Source organism: Canis aureus, chromosome 8 (assembly GCF_053574225.1).
Source record: "Canis aureus isolate CA01 chromosome 8, VMU_Caureus_v.1.0, whole genome shotgun sequence".
Taxonomy (NCBI): Eukaryota; Metazoa; Chordata; class Mammalia; order Carnivora; family Canidae; genus Canis; species Canis aureus.
The window spans coordinates 40,300,765-40,321,279 of NC_135618.1; the positions used below are offsets into that span (position 1 = coordinate 40,300,765).

General features: G+C 43.9%; 1 protein-coding gene across 4 annotated transcripts in view; it reads right to left on the reverse strand.

The window, feature by feature from the left end:
* The window catches only part of CREBBP (CREB binding lysine acetyltransferase), a 126,556-nt gene that overhangs the window by 49,959 nt on the left and 56,082 nt on the right, over positions 1-20,515 (reverse strand). For 3 of the 4 annotated variants that reach the window (XM_077906403.1, XM_077906401.1, XM_077906402.1), the window contains exons 3-5: positions 19,631-19,807; positions 4,672-4,912; positions 3,241-3,354 (exon numbers count right to left, since the gene is read on the reverse strand). In XM_077906403.1, the coding sequence (XP_077762529.1) occupies positions 3,241-3,354; positions 4,672-4,912; positions 19,631-19,807 (532 nt within the window). The remainder of the gene's footprint in view (positions 1-3,240; positions 3,355-4,671; positions 4,913-19,630; positions 19,808-20,515) is intronic. The other variant, XM_077906404.1, reaches the window with a different exon arrangement.

A 20,515-nucleotide genomic window follows, 5' to 3' on the forward strand; every position in this document is an offset into this window, starting at 1 on the left:
GGTTTGGTCTGGCTGGGAGACTGGTCCTGCAGTACCAAGTCTGACAGTCCTTATGGGATTCTGAGTTGGGAAACCTACGATTTCCCCAGAGAGCGACTCAAAACTTCTCAAGAGCTCCAAGACAAACAGCCAGCCCTTCAAGGCATCCAGGGCAGTGCATCTCAGCTGCTACTGTGCATACCGATTACCTGAAGTGCAGATTCTAACAGAAGAGGTCTGGGATGGGGCTTGGGTTTCTGCATTTCTGCCTCGCAGCCTAGTCTGGGGACTATACTTTGTGTAGCAAGAACCTCACTGATGAGGCAACAGGAGTTCAAATAGGGAATCTGGTCTTGTGTGCACGCAGTCCCAGTCCCCCATGTAACCCTGTGCCTGGAAACTGATGGGAAGTTAGATGCCAGGACTCTCATTAGATGTATACCTTGGAAAATCAGAATTATTCAATAAAATCTGATTATGTATATACAGGAGGAATAGTTCAAGATCAGTGATAACACAACCTCTTGAAAACAACTCACGGGAACATCAGACAAAATCTCAACACAGGCCGAAAAAGGTAGCCAATGGCATGGCTTCATTTCACAGATGATGCCGGTAGGTTCTTTCGGCAGAGATGGCCACGGAAGAAGGGAGGCAGTGGTGTGTGAGCATCTGCAGGAAACATGCCTGGAAAGCACAGCACTGGCAGGAATGGCGAGTCTCCTGGCAGCCCTCAGGGGCCCTAACCTCTGGCCACAAACTCTCTCTCCCTGTATCCCCTCGCTTGCACAGGAAGCTCTGAGTCTATGCCGGTTCTGCGGACTCCTGCGGGGTCGTTCTGTGCCGTTTGGAGCATCCTTCCATCATTACTGTACTGGAATTGGGCTCCATCAAGCCCCACCCTCCAGTATATGCTGGCCCTCCCTTTAGGACTCGACTACATCTAGTTGCTGCCCGTGACACGCCTGTCACATTGCTTGATGTATATAGTCTGAGTCGGACCCCTGACCTGAAGCTGTCAGAGGGCTGGACCCGCACGTACTTCCTCCCTATCACCAGCACGGTCTGTTTCGAGAGAGGAATAGCAAACATGTATAGAAAGCACACTGCTGGAACTTTCTCACTCATCAGATCACATCTTCTGCCCTCAGAAAACCACAGTGCTAGAGAGAGCCAGAAGAGTACACTCAGGGCTAAAACATAATTTGAGAAGTATTTAACCATTTCTTACTTAAGTGCTTTCATTTCTTTTGCAAAAAAGTTACCAGAACCTCGTGTAAAGTTAATCTAAATATTCCCAGTGACTTTACGTTATAAAATCACCCTGGTGACAGCTTACATTATGACTAGTGGAAACACTGTGGTTTACCACTTCAGAGCATGTACTGGATCAATTGTCTCAACATTCAGGCAGTTATAAGGATGTTGAAAAAAAAAAAAAAACAACAACACAACAAACCCACATATATTTCTTTTCTTTTTTAAAACAAAAACCACATAGGTGTTTCTTAAAAAGAGAAATCATAAAAGTTTAACATTGTCATGGCAACACATACTAAAACCAAAAGGTCCCAGAAAAGCCACACCCCCAAATGAGCACCCCCAAATGAGAAGTTCAGAATGAAGTCCCAACTTATTATTCATGGAATGAGTATTTTGGCACTTAAAAAGCCTGTTACTGAAATGTGTCCTAAAACACAAGAAAATGTAACCACCATAATATACCAGCTAACTAAAAATAAATAAAATAAAATAAAATAAAATAAAATAAAATAAAATAAAATTAAATTAAATTAAATTAAAATAAAATAAAAAATAAAATAAAATAAAATAAAATAAAATAAAAAATAAAATAAATAAAATAAAATAAAAAAAGTTTTACACTAGCTATGAGGGAAAACAGGCTTATTCCAGTAATACTACTCTCCCAAGTACATGGTTCTGAAAGACCTAGATTCCTAGAATTTCATTTCATGTAAGAGAGGTCCTGGCAAACTGTGTATTAATCCCAATTTTGGTCAATCAAAGAAAAATTTAAGTAATTTAGGAAAGTGCCTTAGAAAGGAAACTTAGCGTGAGTCCTTCTGCAGGGAGGGAAGACGGCGGGCCCACTCAGGAGGGATGCCCATGGTGTCACCGGCGCATCCTCCACAGCACTCGTAGGAACAATGGGCTTCCTGCCGTGCCCTGTGCCCCAAGGAAATGACCAGAGACACAGCTGCATGGGCTCTCCAGGCAGCAGTGGGGTCTTGAGGCAGATGATCAAGAAGGATGAGTGATGAACACGCAACCACAAACAAGATGGTACAGATGAGATGGAGGAAGGTGAGCAAGCCTGTATGGTACTAGAGGTAGCAGGGAGCAGCTCCAGCCAGAGGGGTGATGTGACACTGGAGGGCATGTCCTATCTGTCCACACTGAGGGACACAATCCAAAGACCACAGTTTTACCTCTGAAATTACAGGAAAGGACTTAAAACTGGAAGAGATGCTCATCCTTTCACTGTTCTGATGCCTGCAGAGAGCAGGTGCCCCGGGGAGCCACACTCTGGCCTCCCCTAAACAGGGACCTGGGCTTCGCCGACCAGCTACAGGCTACACAGATGGCTTGAAAGACAATGAAACGATGGGAATGGTCAGGATGTGGCCAGTCCTGGGGCAAAGACTCTCAATCTGTGCTGAATAAATTGTTAATTACACAAACAGGTCTGGAAACTGCCTCTGCTTGGAGGAGGGAAAACCTCCCAGGTGTCTATAGGTGGCATTTTATGCTGACCCTTCCTACCTGACTCTTCTACCACACAGCCCTCTCCAAACTCACTTTAGGATAAGGCATTTCAATTTCAAAGTAAGTGTCCCCTCTATTCCCCGCCCCCTTGAAAGTCACTGCCATTAGAGTGATGCGACATTCAAACCCTCAGATACTAAGCATCTGTCAAGACCTAGGAAGCCTCGTCATGTCTGCTCTGCGGTCACAGCGATCCACTGCTGCTGATTCTACTGTGTGTGTGCAACGGTGGGAGTGGGGCTAATGGGGGGACGAGACTCCCCAGTGGCCCTGTGCCCTGCGCACGCTGAGAATCCATCTCTCACTAAGCTGGGCTTCCCCCTGGTGGCACTGGGCAGCTCCACTTCCACAGCTCTGCTCGCCACTATGCTTTGTGCTAGGGATTTCTGCCCTGCCTCCTACCTCCTCTCCCGCACTCTCTTTAGAAGTATCTGTTCTCACCTCCGAGCTTCTCTACCCACAATGCTCACTTACTTTGTTGGTTTCGCTTGTCACTGGCATTTTTCAAAGGGAGGCAAACAGGACAGTCATGTCGTGTGCAGTTCTTCCAATGAGAGATGATTTGTCGTGAAGATGCACAATGGGCAACTATGACCAGAAAAACAACGAGATGTTATTTTTCTATCCAGATCGTCACACTTTCAATTACACCTAAATTATAATGCCAGATTCCATAAGAAAATGGTAACACGTGTAACCATAACACAGTACAGGCAGTCCTCAACTTACAAACAGGATGCTTTCCAAAACGTTTGTAAGTAGACTGTTGAGAATTCTAAACACAAATTTCCCATAGAAGCAATGTCATGGATGATGGTGATTAAGGTTCAGCCCACAAAACAAAAACAAAAACTATCTGACTTGAAATACTGAGCAGCTGGAATGAAAGGTAGGACAAATAATAATTATGTCATGTCACTACTGAAAACAAAAATTCTATATATTATGTTGAAGGATGAAACCATCTCAATACTATTATTCAAGAAATACATACAGAGAAGCAAATGAGAAGTCTGGGGGAGATTCTAAAGGGACGCCAGGCACTTTTCTAAGTATGTGAGAGGGTAATTCTGAGTCTTCATTTTCACTCCACACTGAGGCACTGTGATTTCTTTCTAAAGGTCTAGCATGACCCACTTCTGCTTCTCCATTGGAATCAGGGTTATGCTAGGGACTCACAAATGTCACAAAGGGAGAGAGAGGGAGGTTGGGGAGAGACTATCCCCAAGGTTTAGGAGCACAAGTAAGAAGAGGAAAGAGGAGGATAAAGATGAAAGATGGCATAGCTGTTGGTAAGAACCACTTTCTTCTGTAGACTCGAGGTGTTCGCCAGAGAAGAGGGAAAGGGAGCACATGACAGGCGTGATTCATCCCTTCTTAGGGAGAAGGAAGGAGGTGGCAGGGATGACTTGGTGCACACGGTTCCCTGTGTCGTGGACTGTCACCTAGGACAACCTCGCTGGTATCCTGATCGGCCTCAAGACGAAAGGGTGGAGGAGCAAGGCAGGGGCCCAGCAGTCGGAACACATGAAACAGTTGCAAGACAGATGCTCTAGATTCAGGGAGGGGTGTGCACACATGGCCTGTGCCATGCCGCCCAAAAGAAACCCGCGCTCTAGACATTTATGATGAAGACAGTGCTCAAGAAGTAACAAATGTCTTCCATGACAGAGAAAGGAGGAAGAGAACAAAGGCAGGGCACAGCCCTGTCCAGCAGAAGCTCCCAACACATCATGACACCGAACAGCCGCTCTCTGAGCAGGTAAGCATGCCAGTGGCCTGTGCCTGGTTGGTGTGTGGAGACGGAGGTCGCAGTAATCTTATCAACAAGAGAGCCACTGAGGAATACCGAAGACACATTTCATCCTGAGCCACACCACCAGGATTTCAGAAAATGGCACTTACCTTGACAGGCTTTCCCAGCCTGACAATGTGTCATGTGATTCAAAACGTTCTTCATGGTTCGACAATGTGGGAGAGAGCAGGCCCGAACCTCTCCGTTCGCTTGTTCTCGTCTCTGACACTTATGAGCGTGAAGCAGTAGAACCAGCTGCTGCTGTATCAGTTTGCGTTTCTCAGGATCTGCAGTGGGGCCCGCTGCAATCGCCTGCGTGGGCACGATTCCCACTGAAGTTTGCATCTGAGACTAAAATAAAACAAATTAATAAAAATATTTTTTTAAGCTTTCTGAGGGCTAATTCATGCTCCTTATGTTTCCAGCCACCATTCAAGCTGATGGGTAATGTTGGCCACGGTGAGAAGGCAGCCAGTGTGGCTCTCTTTAATTCATCAGCAATTTTAAGGAAGATCCAGAAGCACAGAAATAAACCAACTCAGAAGGCTGATTAAAATCACTTGTGTGTAAGGATCTCGGAGCAAGAAAATGACACTTATTCTTTAACTATATTCTACCCTACACACAAGTGCGGGAGAAGCTGTAGACTGTGTTAGCTCTATTGTATGAAACTGTTGTTTCTATAGGCCCAAGTGGCTACACACTGGCAATTTCATATGGTTCAACCTAATTAAAAAGACCATCAAGGGGCACCTGGGTGGCTCAGTGGTTGAACGTCTCCCTTTGGCTCAGGTCATGATCCCAGGGTCCTGGGATCGAGTCCCATATTGGGCTCCCCGTAGGGAGCCTGCTTCTCCCTCTGCCTATGTCTCTTTCTTCCTCTCTCTCTCTGTGTCTCTCATGAATAAATAAATAAAATCTTAAAAAACAAACATCAAGGCCTTGACCAATCACAACCCATTGCAAATACCCAACACATCAGAAGAACTGGAACCACAGTGAGGACTTCATTATCTCGTGACCAGGACAATGCTTGTTTCACTCACGACTTCTCAAAGAATACTATGATATGCATCCTTAAAATGACAACCACCCCACCCGCACAGCTGTTAATGCTCAGGAATTGCTTTGCCTTCTATCAAAATTTCAACTCTGACATCTGACAATTTTTTCAAAAAGTATTTGATGATCTGCTAAGGTACGGAAATAGAGTTTAATTGCTTTCATCCTTTCAAGCAAGGCTGACCACACCTCCTGACAGCAAAGAGAATGGGAAAGGTGACCTGTGGAGTTGTTTTCTTTACAGACTGCCAATATCTTCAGATAACTTACCAAAGAAACCTACAAAGTGAGAGGAATGTGACATTCCTAATATGCCACAGCACAGTCCACAGTGCAGGGGTGTCTCCCTTCTCTCCTGCTCTGACCCCAGAGCTCCTAGCTCCACTTCACAACACTCACTGCCTCCCCCAAAGTACACCACCTCTGTGACTTTTCATATTAACCATCAAAACTATCTGCTTGCAATTTGGAGGAAAAAAAATAAACATTTCTTAATGGATCAAAGCTCATTTTAAAAAAGTTACACACTTTTGTTTGGATCTTAAGAACTCAGAAATTAAGTATATTAGAAAAGCCACAAAGGTTTCCTCAGGAGCACAACTCCCGGAAGCCTAACTGTGGTCCAAAGCAAAAGCAAAGTCCTAGTGGAGAGGCAGAGCATCCTGACTGGAGAAGCACTTAACTCCCAAGAGAAGAGAACCTTTCCTTCCTTATGCTAATTTCTCCCTGGTTATAAATGTACTATATGCATACTGTAGAAAATCTGAAAAGCAACCGAGCTATGAAGGAAATAATTAACACTTGAAATCCCAACATCCAGGAGTCCAATATTAAAGTGTTGATAGGTTTTTCTTCCTGTAATCTTTTCTTCTATGTACATGCATATGTATGAACCATAATCAATAGTCTACCACTCACTCACTCACTCACGACTTGGTATTTACTCCAGGCTCTGTCCTGTATCATTAAGTTATTTCATACAATTTGACAGCATGATTTGTAATGAGCATAAGGCTATACATATATTTTCCAATCTCCCATTGCTGAGCATAAACTACACTCCCTGCCTCCTTTTCTTGCAACTTAAAATAAAGCCTTCACAAGCAGCCTTTGACTGTGCCCCCAGCAGCATTCACTACCAATGTTCAAAGTCTCCTCTAGATCAGGTTATTTCCCCAGATACAAAGTCCAATCACAAAACAATAGGGATAGAGAAATGGAAGAGGACCCTTGCTCAGGCTTCTCTCTTCTGCATTTACAAAAATATCAAACATACAGAAAAGTAAACAGAAAGAATATTGCTATCATACCTAACAAAATGAACAATTCTTCAGTATCAGTTAATATTCAGTCTATATGCAAATTTTCTCTAGGTGTCCAAAAAAAGTCATTTAGAGTTGGTTTGCATAAATCAGGACTCAATTAAGACCCCACATTTGGGGTCCCCACAGGCGGGACTCAATCCCAAGGACTCTGGGACCATGACCTGAGCCAAAGGCAGATGTTCAACCACTGAGCCACCCAGGTGTTCTCATTTGGGATGTTCTTAATAGCATCTTTTTAACTATACTGACCATATTTTGAAAGCTCAACATGTCAAAAGAGCACAGTTGGAAAGTCTAAGGTACACGTTGATCAGTAGATGCTTCATGAGCTCTACGCACCGTAGACAAGTGTCTTGGACAAAAGGGAACAGAAGACACACCTCATGTGCCTGTGTTTGGCCCTCCCGATGACTCTGCATACCTGTACAGGCCTAATCCACTTAGCAAGGTGCTGACAAATGCAGGGCACAGTTAATTGCCTCCACCATCAAACTGATGTCTAAAGAGATGAAGGAAATGCATGAACTACAAGTGTCCTGCTGAACTCTCACAAAAACTCTTCAGATGCTACCAATTTCCCTGCTCAATGCTCGCTGCCCAGGCAGGCCTGAGAATTGAGGTAAAGTGTTCAGACAAGAACCTCTCTTAAAAAAAAAAAAAAAAAAACAACCCTGCCATGTTGTAACTTTGCTCAAAATAAATGTATACATTTTATGCCACAGCAAAGAAAATTCTGAAAAACATTAAGAATAAAGGGGAACCTATTTTGCCAGATACCAAAACTATGAAGCTATAGATTTCTTTATTTGTAAGTCTGGAAAAAGACCCATGTATATATGAAATTAGAATATCATAAGGTGGTATCTCAAATTGGAGGTTGGTGAGAGCAATCTGTGATCCCTATGTCACCCTAAATATGAAAATAAATTCCAGATGAATTAAAGTGAATAAACATAGATAAAAGATGATTAAAGTACTAAAAAAAAGTATTTTTAGAATGAAGGTACGAAAAACTTAATATAAGAAGTTTAAAAAGTAAAAAAAACTAAGGAAAAATGGCTATTTTTGAGAAGTAGAAATCAAATCAAATGATAGCTCCTAAAATGCTGCCTGTTTTCCAGAAAGGCTGTGGCCATTTGTTATCATATAAAGAGCTCTGAGGAGGAAAAAAACAAAAAACAAAAAAACCACTCCTCCACTAAACAGTGTGTGTGGGAAATGTACAGACACCTCAGCAGAGGAAATACGAGGCTATGACAAACAGGCCTCAGTGCCTGGACCACTTGACAGAGGCAAGAGTCTCTCCGACCACTGGTAGCAAAGGCAGAAGGACGAGATGCTCACCCACAGTGCACGAAGGTGGCCCCTTGCTCACAGCAGACCCAAACAGTAACTCAGAGCAAACCTGGGTCCTAGCAGTGAGCACTGAAACTGTGGAGCTCTCAGAAAAATCACAGGAGTAAATTGTCATGACCTTGGAATAACCATGAGTTCTCTGTCACTAAACAAAGGGCAGCAGCCACAAAGGTAAGCTGGACTTCATTAAAATTAAAAACTGTTTGCTTCAAAGGACATCACTAAGAAAGTAGGGAGAAAGTATCTGCAAACCATAAATGTGACAGGGATCTGCATGTAAAACATACAAAGAACTCTTACACCTCAATGATAAAAAGACAACCTAGTTTAAAAAGGGCAAATTATCTGAGTATTTCCCTAAAGAAGACACACAAATGGTCAATAAACACAAGAAAAGCTGCTCAGGGCAGCCCAGGTGGCTCAGCAGTTGAGCGCCGCCTTCAGCCCAGGGTGTGATCCTGGAGACTAGGGATAGAGTCCCAAGTCAGGCTCCCTGCATGGAGCCTGCTTCTCCCTCTGCCTGTCTCTCTCTGTGTGTGTGTGTGTGTGTGTGTGTCTCTCATGAATAAATAAAAAAAATATTTTTTAAAAATGAAAAGCTGCTCAACACCATGAGCCCTCAAGAAAACACACATGAGAACCACCATGAGGGCAGCCCGGGTGGCTTAGCGGTTTAGTGCCACCTTCAGCCCAGGGCATAATCCCCAAGACTGGGGACCAAGTCCCAAGTCAGGGTCCCTGCATGGGGCCTGCTTCTCCCTCTGCCTGAGTCTCTGCTTCTCTCTCTCTGGGTCTCTCATGAATAAATAAATAAAATCTTAAAAAAAAAAAAAGACAACCACCATGAGAAGCTGCCTCACCTGCACCAGCACGGCCACGTGGAAAGCGACCTCACCAGGGACAATGTCAAATGGAGCAGTCACTTTGGAAAACAGGCTGGCAGCTCCTTAAAAGGTTAAACTTACAGTCACCAGAAGACCCGGCAATTCCCCTCCTAAGTACCTACCCAAGACAAGTGAAAATTATGTTCACACAAATGTCTGTAGCAGCAATGTTCACAACAGCAAAAAAGCAGAAACAACTCAGACACCCACTAAAGGACAAATGGAAAAAAGGAATGCAATCCATCCAAAATGGAATACTATTCTACCTCGAAAAGAAAGCACTGACACGCTACACTATGACTCTGCAAGCATCATGCTCAGTTACAACAATTACAAAAGAGCACACACCATATAATTTCACTTCTTTGAAATGTCCAGAACAGGTAATTTCACAGGGGCAGAAAATACTTTACTGGTTGCTTCTGGCTGGGGGTTCACGGAAAAAGGGGATTAACTACAAAGGGTATAGAGTTTCTTTTCAGGGTAAGAGAACTGTTTTAAAATTGACTGCAGTGCGGGGCACCTGGGGCGGGGGCGGGGGGGGCTTAGTCGGTTAAGAGTCCGATTCTTAATTTCAGCTCAGGTCATGATCTCAGGATCCTGGGATCAAGCCCTGCATCGGGATCCATGCTCAGCATGAAGTCTGCTTGAGGATTCGCTCTCCTGCCCCTCTCACTCATGCTCTCAAATCAATCAATCACTCAATCACTCGATCAATCTTTAAAACTGATTGTGGTGATGGTTACATAATACAACCGTTATGTACTTTAAAGGCAAGAACTGTATGCTATGAGTTATATCTTCATAGTTTTTTTTAAAAAAAAGCTCTATCTCAGTATCAAAAAAAAAAAAGAAATTAAAATAAAAAGGCATTTCCCATCTACCCATCTGACCTAAATAAAAATATAATAACTGGTATTGATAAGGGTGTAGAGAAAGCAATTCTTAGATGCTGTGGTGATAATGTAATTTAGTGTGACTTTGGAAAGCATGTATCAAAAAGAAAAAAATGTGCATTTTTTGATCTAGTAGTTCTACTTCTTATAACTTATTATTACAGAGGTAAGAAACTGGGCTAGTATGCTAAAATGTGCAGACAGGCATCACGCCTGGATTAAATTACATCACCAAAAACCAGAATACCCTTAAATCCTACAGAAGGTGGACTAACTATGGCTACAGACCTAGTGAAATAATACACAGCAATGAAGAATAAGGCAGGCCTCAAATGACCCTAGTCAAAAAGCCACAGGGAGAATGGCCCAGCCACACCTGGCCCAAATCCCTAACTCCCCTCAAAACTGTGAGATGTAATAAAATGAATGTTATACGAGGATGACAATAATATTGTAAACCTTTATGCTTTCATGAAAATGTCTATATAACACGTTAAGCTAAAAAAAAGTTATAATACCATGAAATCAGTTTATCCTTATTTACTTTAGATCTGGTGGCTATCCCTGGGCAGGGGTGGGATCCTGCTTATAATCATGTATTGTGTATTTTACAAGTGTCTACCACTTTTAGAACCAGACAACATTCTACTTTGGAGAAAAAATAAATCAGAGGAATAGAAAACACATAAGAATTAATGCACAAATTAAAACTGTAAAGGTTCTAGAAGGTAATTAAGATAAACATTTTATGAGGCGTCTGGGTGGCTCAGTCATTTAAGCGTCTGGCTTCAGCTCAGGTTGTGATCCTGGGGTCCTGGGATGGAGCCCCACATTGGGCTCCCTGCTCAGCGGGGAGTCTGCTTCTCCTGCTCTCTCTGCTGCTGCCTCTGCTCATGCTCTCTCTCTCTCTCAAATAAATAAAATCTTTTTTTTTTTTTTTTTTTAAAGATGACTGGGACACTTGGGTGGCTCAGTGGTTGAGCATCTGCCTTCAGTTCAGGTTGTGATCCCAGGGTCCTGGGATTGAGTCCCACATGGGGATCCCTGCGGGGAGCCTGCTTCTCCCTCTGCCTATGTCTCTGCCTCTCTCTGTGTTTCCCATGAATAAATAAATAAAATCTTAAAAAAAAAGATTAATATTTTGTAATGCAAAGATGGTAAGGGCTTTTGTCACACACACACACACACACACACACACACACACACACACACACACAAAATACAAAGCAACGGTTCCCAAACAATCCCCAGGAAAACTCCTTCAAGCAGATTCCCCATTCCTCCCTCCGAAAGACCAGCATTCACAGAGCTGGCATGGAGCCAGAAACATTTCCATTTGTTAATGTTCCATGGGGGAGGGGGGTGCTTTATCATTTTAAGCATTATACTTTCCCCCAGATTTTTCCAAAATAAACATGTATGTACTTTCACAGTGAGAAGAAAACAAAACGATGAAAAGAAAAAAGGCACACAAGTGAGCCTGGTACAGGGCAGACGGGTTTGTAAAGTTTGGAAAGTGCCAGAGGCCATACTACAGAAGAAGTTACATTCGCTCCATGACCCAAACTGCTGGGACAAATGCAAAAGCAATCAACAAACTAGGAAAAAAATACTTGAAACACACAAGACAAAGCACAGTCAGGCAGGTCTAATTCCTGCTTCTTCTTTTGGATACCCCTATCCAAACCACCTTGAAAAGCAAACCTTTTATATTCTGGTATTCCTTAATATTTAAAGGAATCTAACATGCACTTTTATTAGGACTGTTATTGTTACACAGGTTTGAAAACACAGCACCAAACCCATTTCTCTATATGCCCTGTATTCTATCCTAAGGATATAATTACAGACGTGCATAAAGAGCACATATAATAAAATTTATCCTGGCATTCTTCCTGGAAAAAAGTTATTTTACACAAAGCATCCAAGAACAGGCTATAACGTCTGCAAAGACTAGGGTAAACAGTATATACAGCAGGAATTGACCAAAGTAGGACTGGAGGTGGAGGTGGGGTGGGGGTGAAAGTGCTTCCTCTTTCTACACAACTACTGCCTCACATCCACATGAGGCTGGGATTTCTGAAGATGGCCCTTCAGATTAATCTGGCCCAAACCTTCCACATCTCCAATGGGGTCCAGACGTACACTCCTCTAACATCCTTCCCTGGCCCACCTGGAAATTTTACTTCTCCCCAACCTCCACTTAAAGTCAGAAAATGACACCAAAGCAAACACCAGGTGGGACACAGAACTGCTCTGCAATATGTGCTTGTTCTGATTCCCCCAGAAGGATCCTAGAACAGCTGGGTATGCAAAGGTTTGGAGTCATAAAATAAAGAAAATGTTCATTAAATGCACACAGCTATCAAACTACGAAGAGGCAATAATCACCTTTGAGATGATAAAGATCAACTGGTAAGAAAAAGAACACAGCTATTTAGATAGACCGAATAACGTTTCTTGCGTTCTCTTCTTTTTGCTTGGTGCCTATTTTAAAAAATAAGATTACATTATAATTTAAGATTTAAATCTTGTAAGACAATAACTTAAAATAAGCAACTGGACAAGAATGATTTTTAAATAATCTTCCATATAAGAAATACGATTAGAACATAAGAAATAATTTTAGAACACAAAACAAATGGTTACATCAAGAAGAAAGCACAGTGGCGGGGAACAGGGTGGCAAAGGTGTGGGTCCGACAACTGGACACACGTCCCCCACTCTCTTCTTGCCCTCAAGGTCACTCCTTCCAAACTGGAGTCTGTCTGCCAAGGAGGAGTGAGTGGTTACCCATTTCTGCACAAACAAACCCTAAAAGGTAGAACTTGCTGGACCTATTCTGATGGCCAAGGTGACAGGCCAACCAGACCAAGGGTTTCAATAGCATCAGGCCCATTCACCAAATTGACCAGATCATGAGAATTATCAATTTATCAAAAAGTTTTAATACATATCCTTCTTGAATATCATCAGTACATATGAATACCTTCCTCTGGAATACTTATCACAGTTAAGTTTTGAGAGTTTGGCAAATTCCTCATGTGACAAAGTGGTATCTGGCAACCCAAGCCTCAGGGCCATTTTGGAGGCCATGGAAAGGGAAGGGAAAGTTGGCTCGTGGCACTTCAGACGCGGTGGTGGATGGTGCGGACTCCTGTGCAAGCTACGACTGTCCCCATCCAGACTGAGTGGGCTCTCTATGGAGTTCTTTGAAGGGTCACTTCACATCTCAGAAATGCCTGGTGAAATGCTCCTCGTGCTGCTGACAGGTAGGCTCAAGGGGCAACAGCTGGAGACCCCCAGAACCTTCTCGCAGTCTCTCTACCTGACAGTGGGCACAAGAGCCCAGTGTCTTTGGTGATAATATGAGTTGCCACCTGGAGGGGTCGCTAAAGAAAGGGTTGTACTAATCAGACTCTGAATTCTAGACTAAAAGTTATTCTTCAAAGGCCCTGCATCCACATTCTCTCAGGGATCTTCAAGATGCAGGTGAAGGATTAAGATGAGAGAAGCAGATATAAACTCTTATAAATACACAAACACCAGAGTTACTAATCATGACACACACTTGCTTCCTAGCCTTTGGCCACGCTTCCTGGTTCAAGTACTGAGGCACCACTTGTAACTATGGAGGGATCTGAGCTGGTGTGACCACTCCCTTGCTGTTCATTTCCCCAGAAAAACGGGAGGGCTCCCCTGGGTCCTGGGGCTGAGGAGACCTACCATGCAACCAGGGATGGTTAAGTTCCTGCTGTGAAGTACAAGGAGCTATGGGAAGGGAGCATCTCTGCACGGAAGCCCTGGGTTCATGAGGCTTTGGTCACTTCAAGTCTGGATCTCTCAGTGACCAGAAATTGGACACAGGAGACAGGAAATGATGAGACTAAAACAAGTGAGGGTCGGTGGAAACCTTCTGATATACTAGAGCGGACAGAAAGACCAACAAATTAAGCCCACTTGACACCAGGACAGCTGGACATCACTTTGCCAACACTATAATGGCCAGAGGCTCTTCAAAATATTATCCTACATCTGAGTCACCAGAGCAGCTTGTTTAAAACTGTAGGTTTCAGTGTTAAGAGAAAGAATGACAAACCCAGCTATTGGGTGATTCTCCTGAACTGCCTTAGAAGGAACTGGGTGGTGTATATTGGAAAACTGAGAGAGAAAAAAATGAATAGTGACCATGAGAGCAGATTTCCTGCCCTTCCTCTAAGAGATTCTGACCAGGAAGACTGGATGGGGCCCAGAAGCCAGTCACTATGACGCAGCTGGTCCATGGACACATCTTGAGAAACAGTTGTCACAGACGGCCCCACAAGGGCCATGGCTGATGGCTCGCCATGCATATGCAGCTAACGGCACAGTCCCAGGTAGGTCGTTCTGGCAGGACTACAGTCTACGACCCTTCTCTGTGTGCACAGGCCTCCATCAGCCATGTTTTCCTCCCATGGACAGACCTGGATCAGCAGTGACCTGGGAGGCTCAGCCCAAGCTTCTACTTCAAACTTCTGTGACACAGAGATCAATGTGAATCCTGATTTCCTGTGTTACAACTTTAAGAATGGGGATGTCTCCATAATACAGTTCTTAGTTTTTCTCAAAAAACAAACAAAACCTCCAAACCAAAGAGAAACAATGACAAAACAACGCCCCCCCCCCCCCCCATACACACACATGAACTTCCCATTACAAAGAACCTTGCAGAAGACTACATCTCTCCACAGGAGATTCCATGTGAGAACCTGAGGAGGCCCCTGTAGTCACCTAACTTTCTCAGATTAGATACACCCAAGATGTGTCCCACTTTTAAACAATGCTCCTTTAAAAACAATCCTGAACCTATTGTGAAGGTCAGCAATGACCTAATTGACAAATCCAGTACCAGATGATGTCTGATGCCCTCACTCCCCTGCTTCATGTGTTAGAGGACTTTTTCAGATGAAAATGGCAGAAAGGACAGTATCACCAGGAGTGAGGGGGCCTCCTCTTTCAGACACTGCCCTGGTACCACGTACCCCCTCTTCCTCACAGATCCTTGTGTATACCCCTCCTCCGAGATGGCCTATGAGGATCTCAATCCTTGTTCACGGAAAGATGACCTAATCTCTATTCCAAGCAAAATCTGCTTTGTTCTTCTGTCAGTAACATTTAAATAATTAAAAAAATCTTTATATCCGTGAAAGTTGTCCTGGAAAACTATACAGTGAATATATATGTTTACCTGTTATGTCACTCCTATTAATTCAAATTACGAACAAGTAAAAGAGCATACCTACTGTGTTTTACTACATTTAAATAAATCTTGATTATTTCTAAAATACACCTGATTTTAGAGATACTACAATCTGAAAAAAAGTGGATCTTAGAACCATGAAATGCAGTAATAATATGGTGAATTTCTTTTTTTTTTAAAGATTTTTAAAATTTATTTATTCATGAGATAGAGAGAGAGAGAGAGAGAGAGAGAGGCAGGCAGAGACACAAGCAGAGGGAGAAGTGGGCTCCATGCAGGGAGCCCGATGTGAGACTTGATCCTGGGACTCCAGGATCATGCTGTGGGCTGAAGGCGGTGCTAAACCGCTGAGCCACCCAGGCTGCCCTTGATTTTCTTTTTTAAAAGATTTTATTTGAGGGCAGCCCCCGTGGCTCAGCGGTTTAGCGCCACTGTCAGCCCAGGGTGTGATCCTGGAGACCCGGGATTGAGTCCCGCATCGGGCTCCCTGCATGGAGCCTGCGTCTCCCTCTGCCTGTGTCTCTGCCTCTCTCTCTCTCTCTCTCTCTCATGAAGAAATAAATAAAATCTAAATAAATAAATAAATAAATGAATAAATGAATTATTTTATTTAAGAGAGAAAGAGAGAGAGAGAGAGAGAGAGAATGAGCAGACAGGAGGAAGAAACAGACTCTCCACCAATCAGGGAGCCCAATGCAGGACTTGATCCCGGTACCCTGGGATCATGACCTGAACTGAAGGCAGGTGCTTAACTGACTGAGCCACCCAGACACTCCTTACGGTGAAATTTCTAACAAACATAAATAATCTAAAAAGTTAAGAAATTACAAATACTATGGCCAAAGACAGAACTGTGATGAGACACATTTGAAAATTTATGAAAATGTGTCAACCTCAACTGCTGTGTGCTACTCAGACCTGCTGGGCCAGTTTGTATTTTGCGATTACTTGTTTTCCATCACCACCGACCAGGTTTCATGAAAGAGGAAGCGAGCTCTATGTCACTCACACTGGCATCCTGGGAGCAAGTGGGCCAGGAGAAGGTATTCAACAAATGGGGTGAATTAAAGAGACAGCCACATTCTCTTCCTTTCTCAACACTACTGGGGGATGCTGGAATCCTCCAGAAACTAGGAGAGGAGAAAAGCAAGCGCCCTGTGACCAATGACTGAGCAGCTTAAAAATCACTCCACGAAGAACTTGACCAGGACATCAGGTGATGTGGCACCAGAGCCCTGACCTGAATTGTTTGGTACACCAGATTCAGTTGGGTTTTAAGAGATTATAACCCAAAGGATGACAAAAAACCACAAAGAAGATCAAGGCCTTATATTATGCCCCCCCCCCCTTTCCACTGAAGATACCTTTTTCCCTCACTGTGCAAAATAAATAAAAATCCATAAATTCCAAGGGGTCAGATAGAATTTAGAAAATTTAAGGAAGACACAAAATGTGCTCAAGGAAGTGACATAAACACAGGCTAGCATTCCCAGTGGACTCGAGGCTGCTAAAACATAATGCCAGGCATTATCAAAAAGAGCTCTGGGCTTTGCAGACAGGAGCTACATAGCCTTGAACAAATGAAAACCTCTCAGACCCTCAACCTCCACATCTGTAAAATGGGACACGTAATAATGTCTTTTAAGAGGCTGTTATAAAAAATAAGGTAAACCACAGGGCATGAGAGCATTTAGAAAAATCTCAGGCAAACCACATGCGCTGGCTGTCCCACATCTCTGCCAGTCTCTTCCGATCCCCATCCCAACAGCACCAAGGGTGCAACTGGGCCTCGCTCCCTCACAGGAGCTTGCAAAGTCTGCCCCATGCTCTCCAGCATTCGAAGTCTGTCCTCCAAAGGCACCTGCTGGGGATCTCTGTCAAAGTCCATGCAGACCCCTGTGGGAAAGCGGCGGCTAGGCAAACAGAGCAGCTCTACAGACCCAAATGTTTCTTAGTTTACCCTGATATTCTGATAAGGCTGTGGGGGAAAGAACTGAGTAAGAAAGAGTGGTCAGAGGGGAGAGAGAGAAAAGACAGGGATGGAGACAGCTAGATGTCACAAACACAGACAGAAGGAGAGAATGGTAGCGCTACTGCCTTCCCAGAGCAGGTATTCTCACCTGGGGTGACTGTGGGGAGCGAGGAAGGGCTGTGAGCACCTGCTGGGTGAGAGGCACAACACACAGGATGGCCCTTACAATGGACAGAGATCCAATCCCAAATGTCAGCAGTACCGAGGGAGAAAGGAGCCCTTCCCCACACCAAAGGGTCATCCCTACCATCCCCACCACCCCTGCAAAGGTGAAGGGAAGCAGAAACTTTTTTACAGTCTAGAATGAACCTGCCCCTGACATGCACACTACTGTCTGGAATTCAGTCCCCAGGAGCAGAGGCAGGCAGGGGAAGTCATGGCAAAGGGACTCTGCCACCAAGCTGTGGGTAAAGGAAAGGATGGGGAAATGGGCTGGGGAAGAAGGCAGGAAAATATAAGGTGGGGTTTCCCAGACTACAAAACACAGAATGTCTGCACAGAAGCACAACTCTCACTCTGTGGCCAAGCTAAGGCGATGATCACCAGCACTGCAGCCCACATAAGGAGACTGGAAAAGGAAGAGCAGAAAAGCCCAGAAAGAGTGTGGGTCCTGGTCCCAGTCTGCTGCTCAGACTCGGAGGAGCCAACCCAAGGAGCAGCAGCTCTGATTCAGGTTCTGGATCTACACAGCTGAGAACAGGACAATCCCGGCAGCAAATGTCACTACAAGGAGAGCAGCAGTACAGGGAGTTTCCAGGGAGATGATCATAAGAAAGAAAGTAGTAAAACTTTAAATAGTTTGAGAAAACACATTTTATTACTTGTAAACTCCCCCCCCCGTTTATTTTAAAGAAGGAAGAATGCAGTAGAGATGACACTTGATCAAGGACACCTTGCTCTTACTTCATTTTCTGAAGTACACTACAGTAATCTACCCACCCCCCAATTCCAAGAGCCTCAAACCTGTAACTACTACTGTATGCAATGTCAATGTCTTAGTTGTGACAACTGTACCAAAGGTTACATTAAATGCTAATACCAGGAGAAGTCAAGTGACAGATATATAGGAATTCTCCATGGTATCTTTATAGATAAAATAAATAAAGAAAAGAAGTTTTAAAGGTTTTATTTATTTATTCATGAGAGACACGCAGAGAAAGGCAGAGACACAGGCAGAGGGAGAAGCAGGCTCCTTGCAGGGAGCCTGATGCAGGACTTGATCCCCCAACCCAGGATCACACCCTGAGCCAAAGGCAGACGTTCATCCGCTGAGCCACCCTGGCGTCCCCAAGAAAAAGTTTTTTCAAATCAAATGACAAAAGAAAGATGATGCTTTTCTGAAAGTAATCCCTGGTTTTCTACTGAGCCTTTCTAATTTCTTTTAATTTTTTAAAAAAGATTTTATTTATTCATTTAAGAGACAGGATACAAACAGGAAACACAATGTGGGGCTCGATCCCAGGACCCGGAGACCCCGACCTGAGCCCAAGGAAGATGCTTAACCCTCTGAACTACCTAGGCGCCCCCTTCTGGACCTTTCTAAATTGCTACTGTACAACTATGTGGATAGCAAGCTGCAAAGGGCAGTTCCCCAGAAGCAAGCCTAGGGAAGATGACAGGTGGCCTTGACCGACCACCACAGGCACATCATATTTAGTCACTAAGTGTGCACAGAGAAATCTGACAAAAGAACACACCTCCCCCCACCTCAGTGTTTGGAATTTTAAGAGATTCCATTTTGCAGGGCAAAAGGAGCTATTTTTCCATCACTATCTTGGTTAGTTAGGCTAGGAGGTTCCAAGGCTAGTTCCTCTTTTTACAAGTGGGAGATCTCAGGAAGAAGAAACCTCTATCAAGGCAGGTATGACACCCTTGTCTCGCAGACGCACTACAGTCCTCGGAGATGAATGCCCTTCATTTATTACACAAATCGATGGGCTTCTTTGAATAGCCTCAACCACTAATAGGAAGCATGAGAAAAGTCCAGCTCTCCACTGCTCCACTACTGAATCAAGACAGTGGCTGTAGTTCATGGCTGTGAACCTCCTCCTGCACAAAGGGAGCCAAGGAGGATTGTCTGAACCATCTCTATCTAGCCTCCGACTGCCAGCTCATCAAAGGAAATATAAACTCACCAAGAGTGCTACTCATAAGTATTTCTCTTTTCCTATCACCCACGACACACATCCAGCTGCAGATCTTCACAGGTAGCATGATACTCCACACGCCAAAGCACCCACTGGAGGCTGCAGCCTAAGAGTCAAGGGTAACTTACCATGTTTGGCACGTTGGTGACTGAAGCATTCTTGATGTCTGTAGGGAAGGGAGGCAAACTATTGACCATGCTCTGTTTGCTGGATAACTGGGGGTTCACGCCAGGGGCTCCCATTTGCTGCCCTCCAGTCTGACTAAAGGGTTGTCCAAATGGACTTGTGTTACCAGTCATTCCCATCTGAAACAGAAAGAGGCAACATGAGCTGTCATGACACAATCACATACAAAAGGAAGGGCCTCAGAAATGAGGCCCACTGAAGCAAAAATCGTTACTTCTTGTGAAACCTTTTCAATTATAAATTGAAGGTTCATTCATTTCCAATTTCATTTGGATTATGAACAGAGCCACTTGCTTCCATGGCTGCACATAAAGGGCAAGGGACAAAATAGCTGCTCCTGACAGCTCCACCTGCCCCTCGTCATAACCATCACCCCAAGAACCAGCGCCTTTTCACCCTCACCCCAGCTGTATCCCTCACCCCAACACCCCCACACCTGACAGTGCAGCAATTAGTTAAGAAAATCATCTGGAAAACAAGAGCTTCCAGAATCACTGACAAAGGGGAACTCCTTAAATTTAATCCTGAACTACTCCCTGAGTAGTTTCTTTCAGGTTCCCCATCAGATTTAAACTTTGTTTCCTTTAATTCAAAATACACAGTGGGCATATTGACTAATAAATGACATAACCTCCGGGATTCACTTTAAAGTAGTCCCAGGAGGCAAGGGGTAGTGGCAAGAGAGAGGCCTAGATGAAAAGCAACCGGCCGTATGTTGCTAACTCCTGAAACAGGTGACAGGTGTGCAGGGGTTGTTCTACTACCTTCTCTAATATCACAAGTGTTCCATTAAGCTTTTTGTTTTCGTTTTTAAATAGTGAAATAAA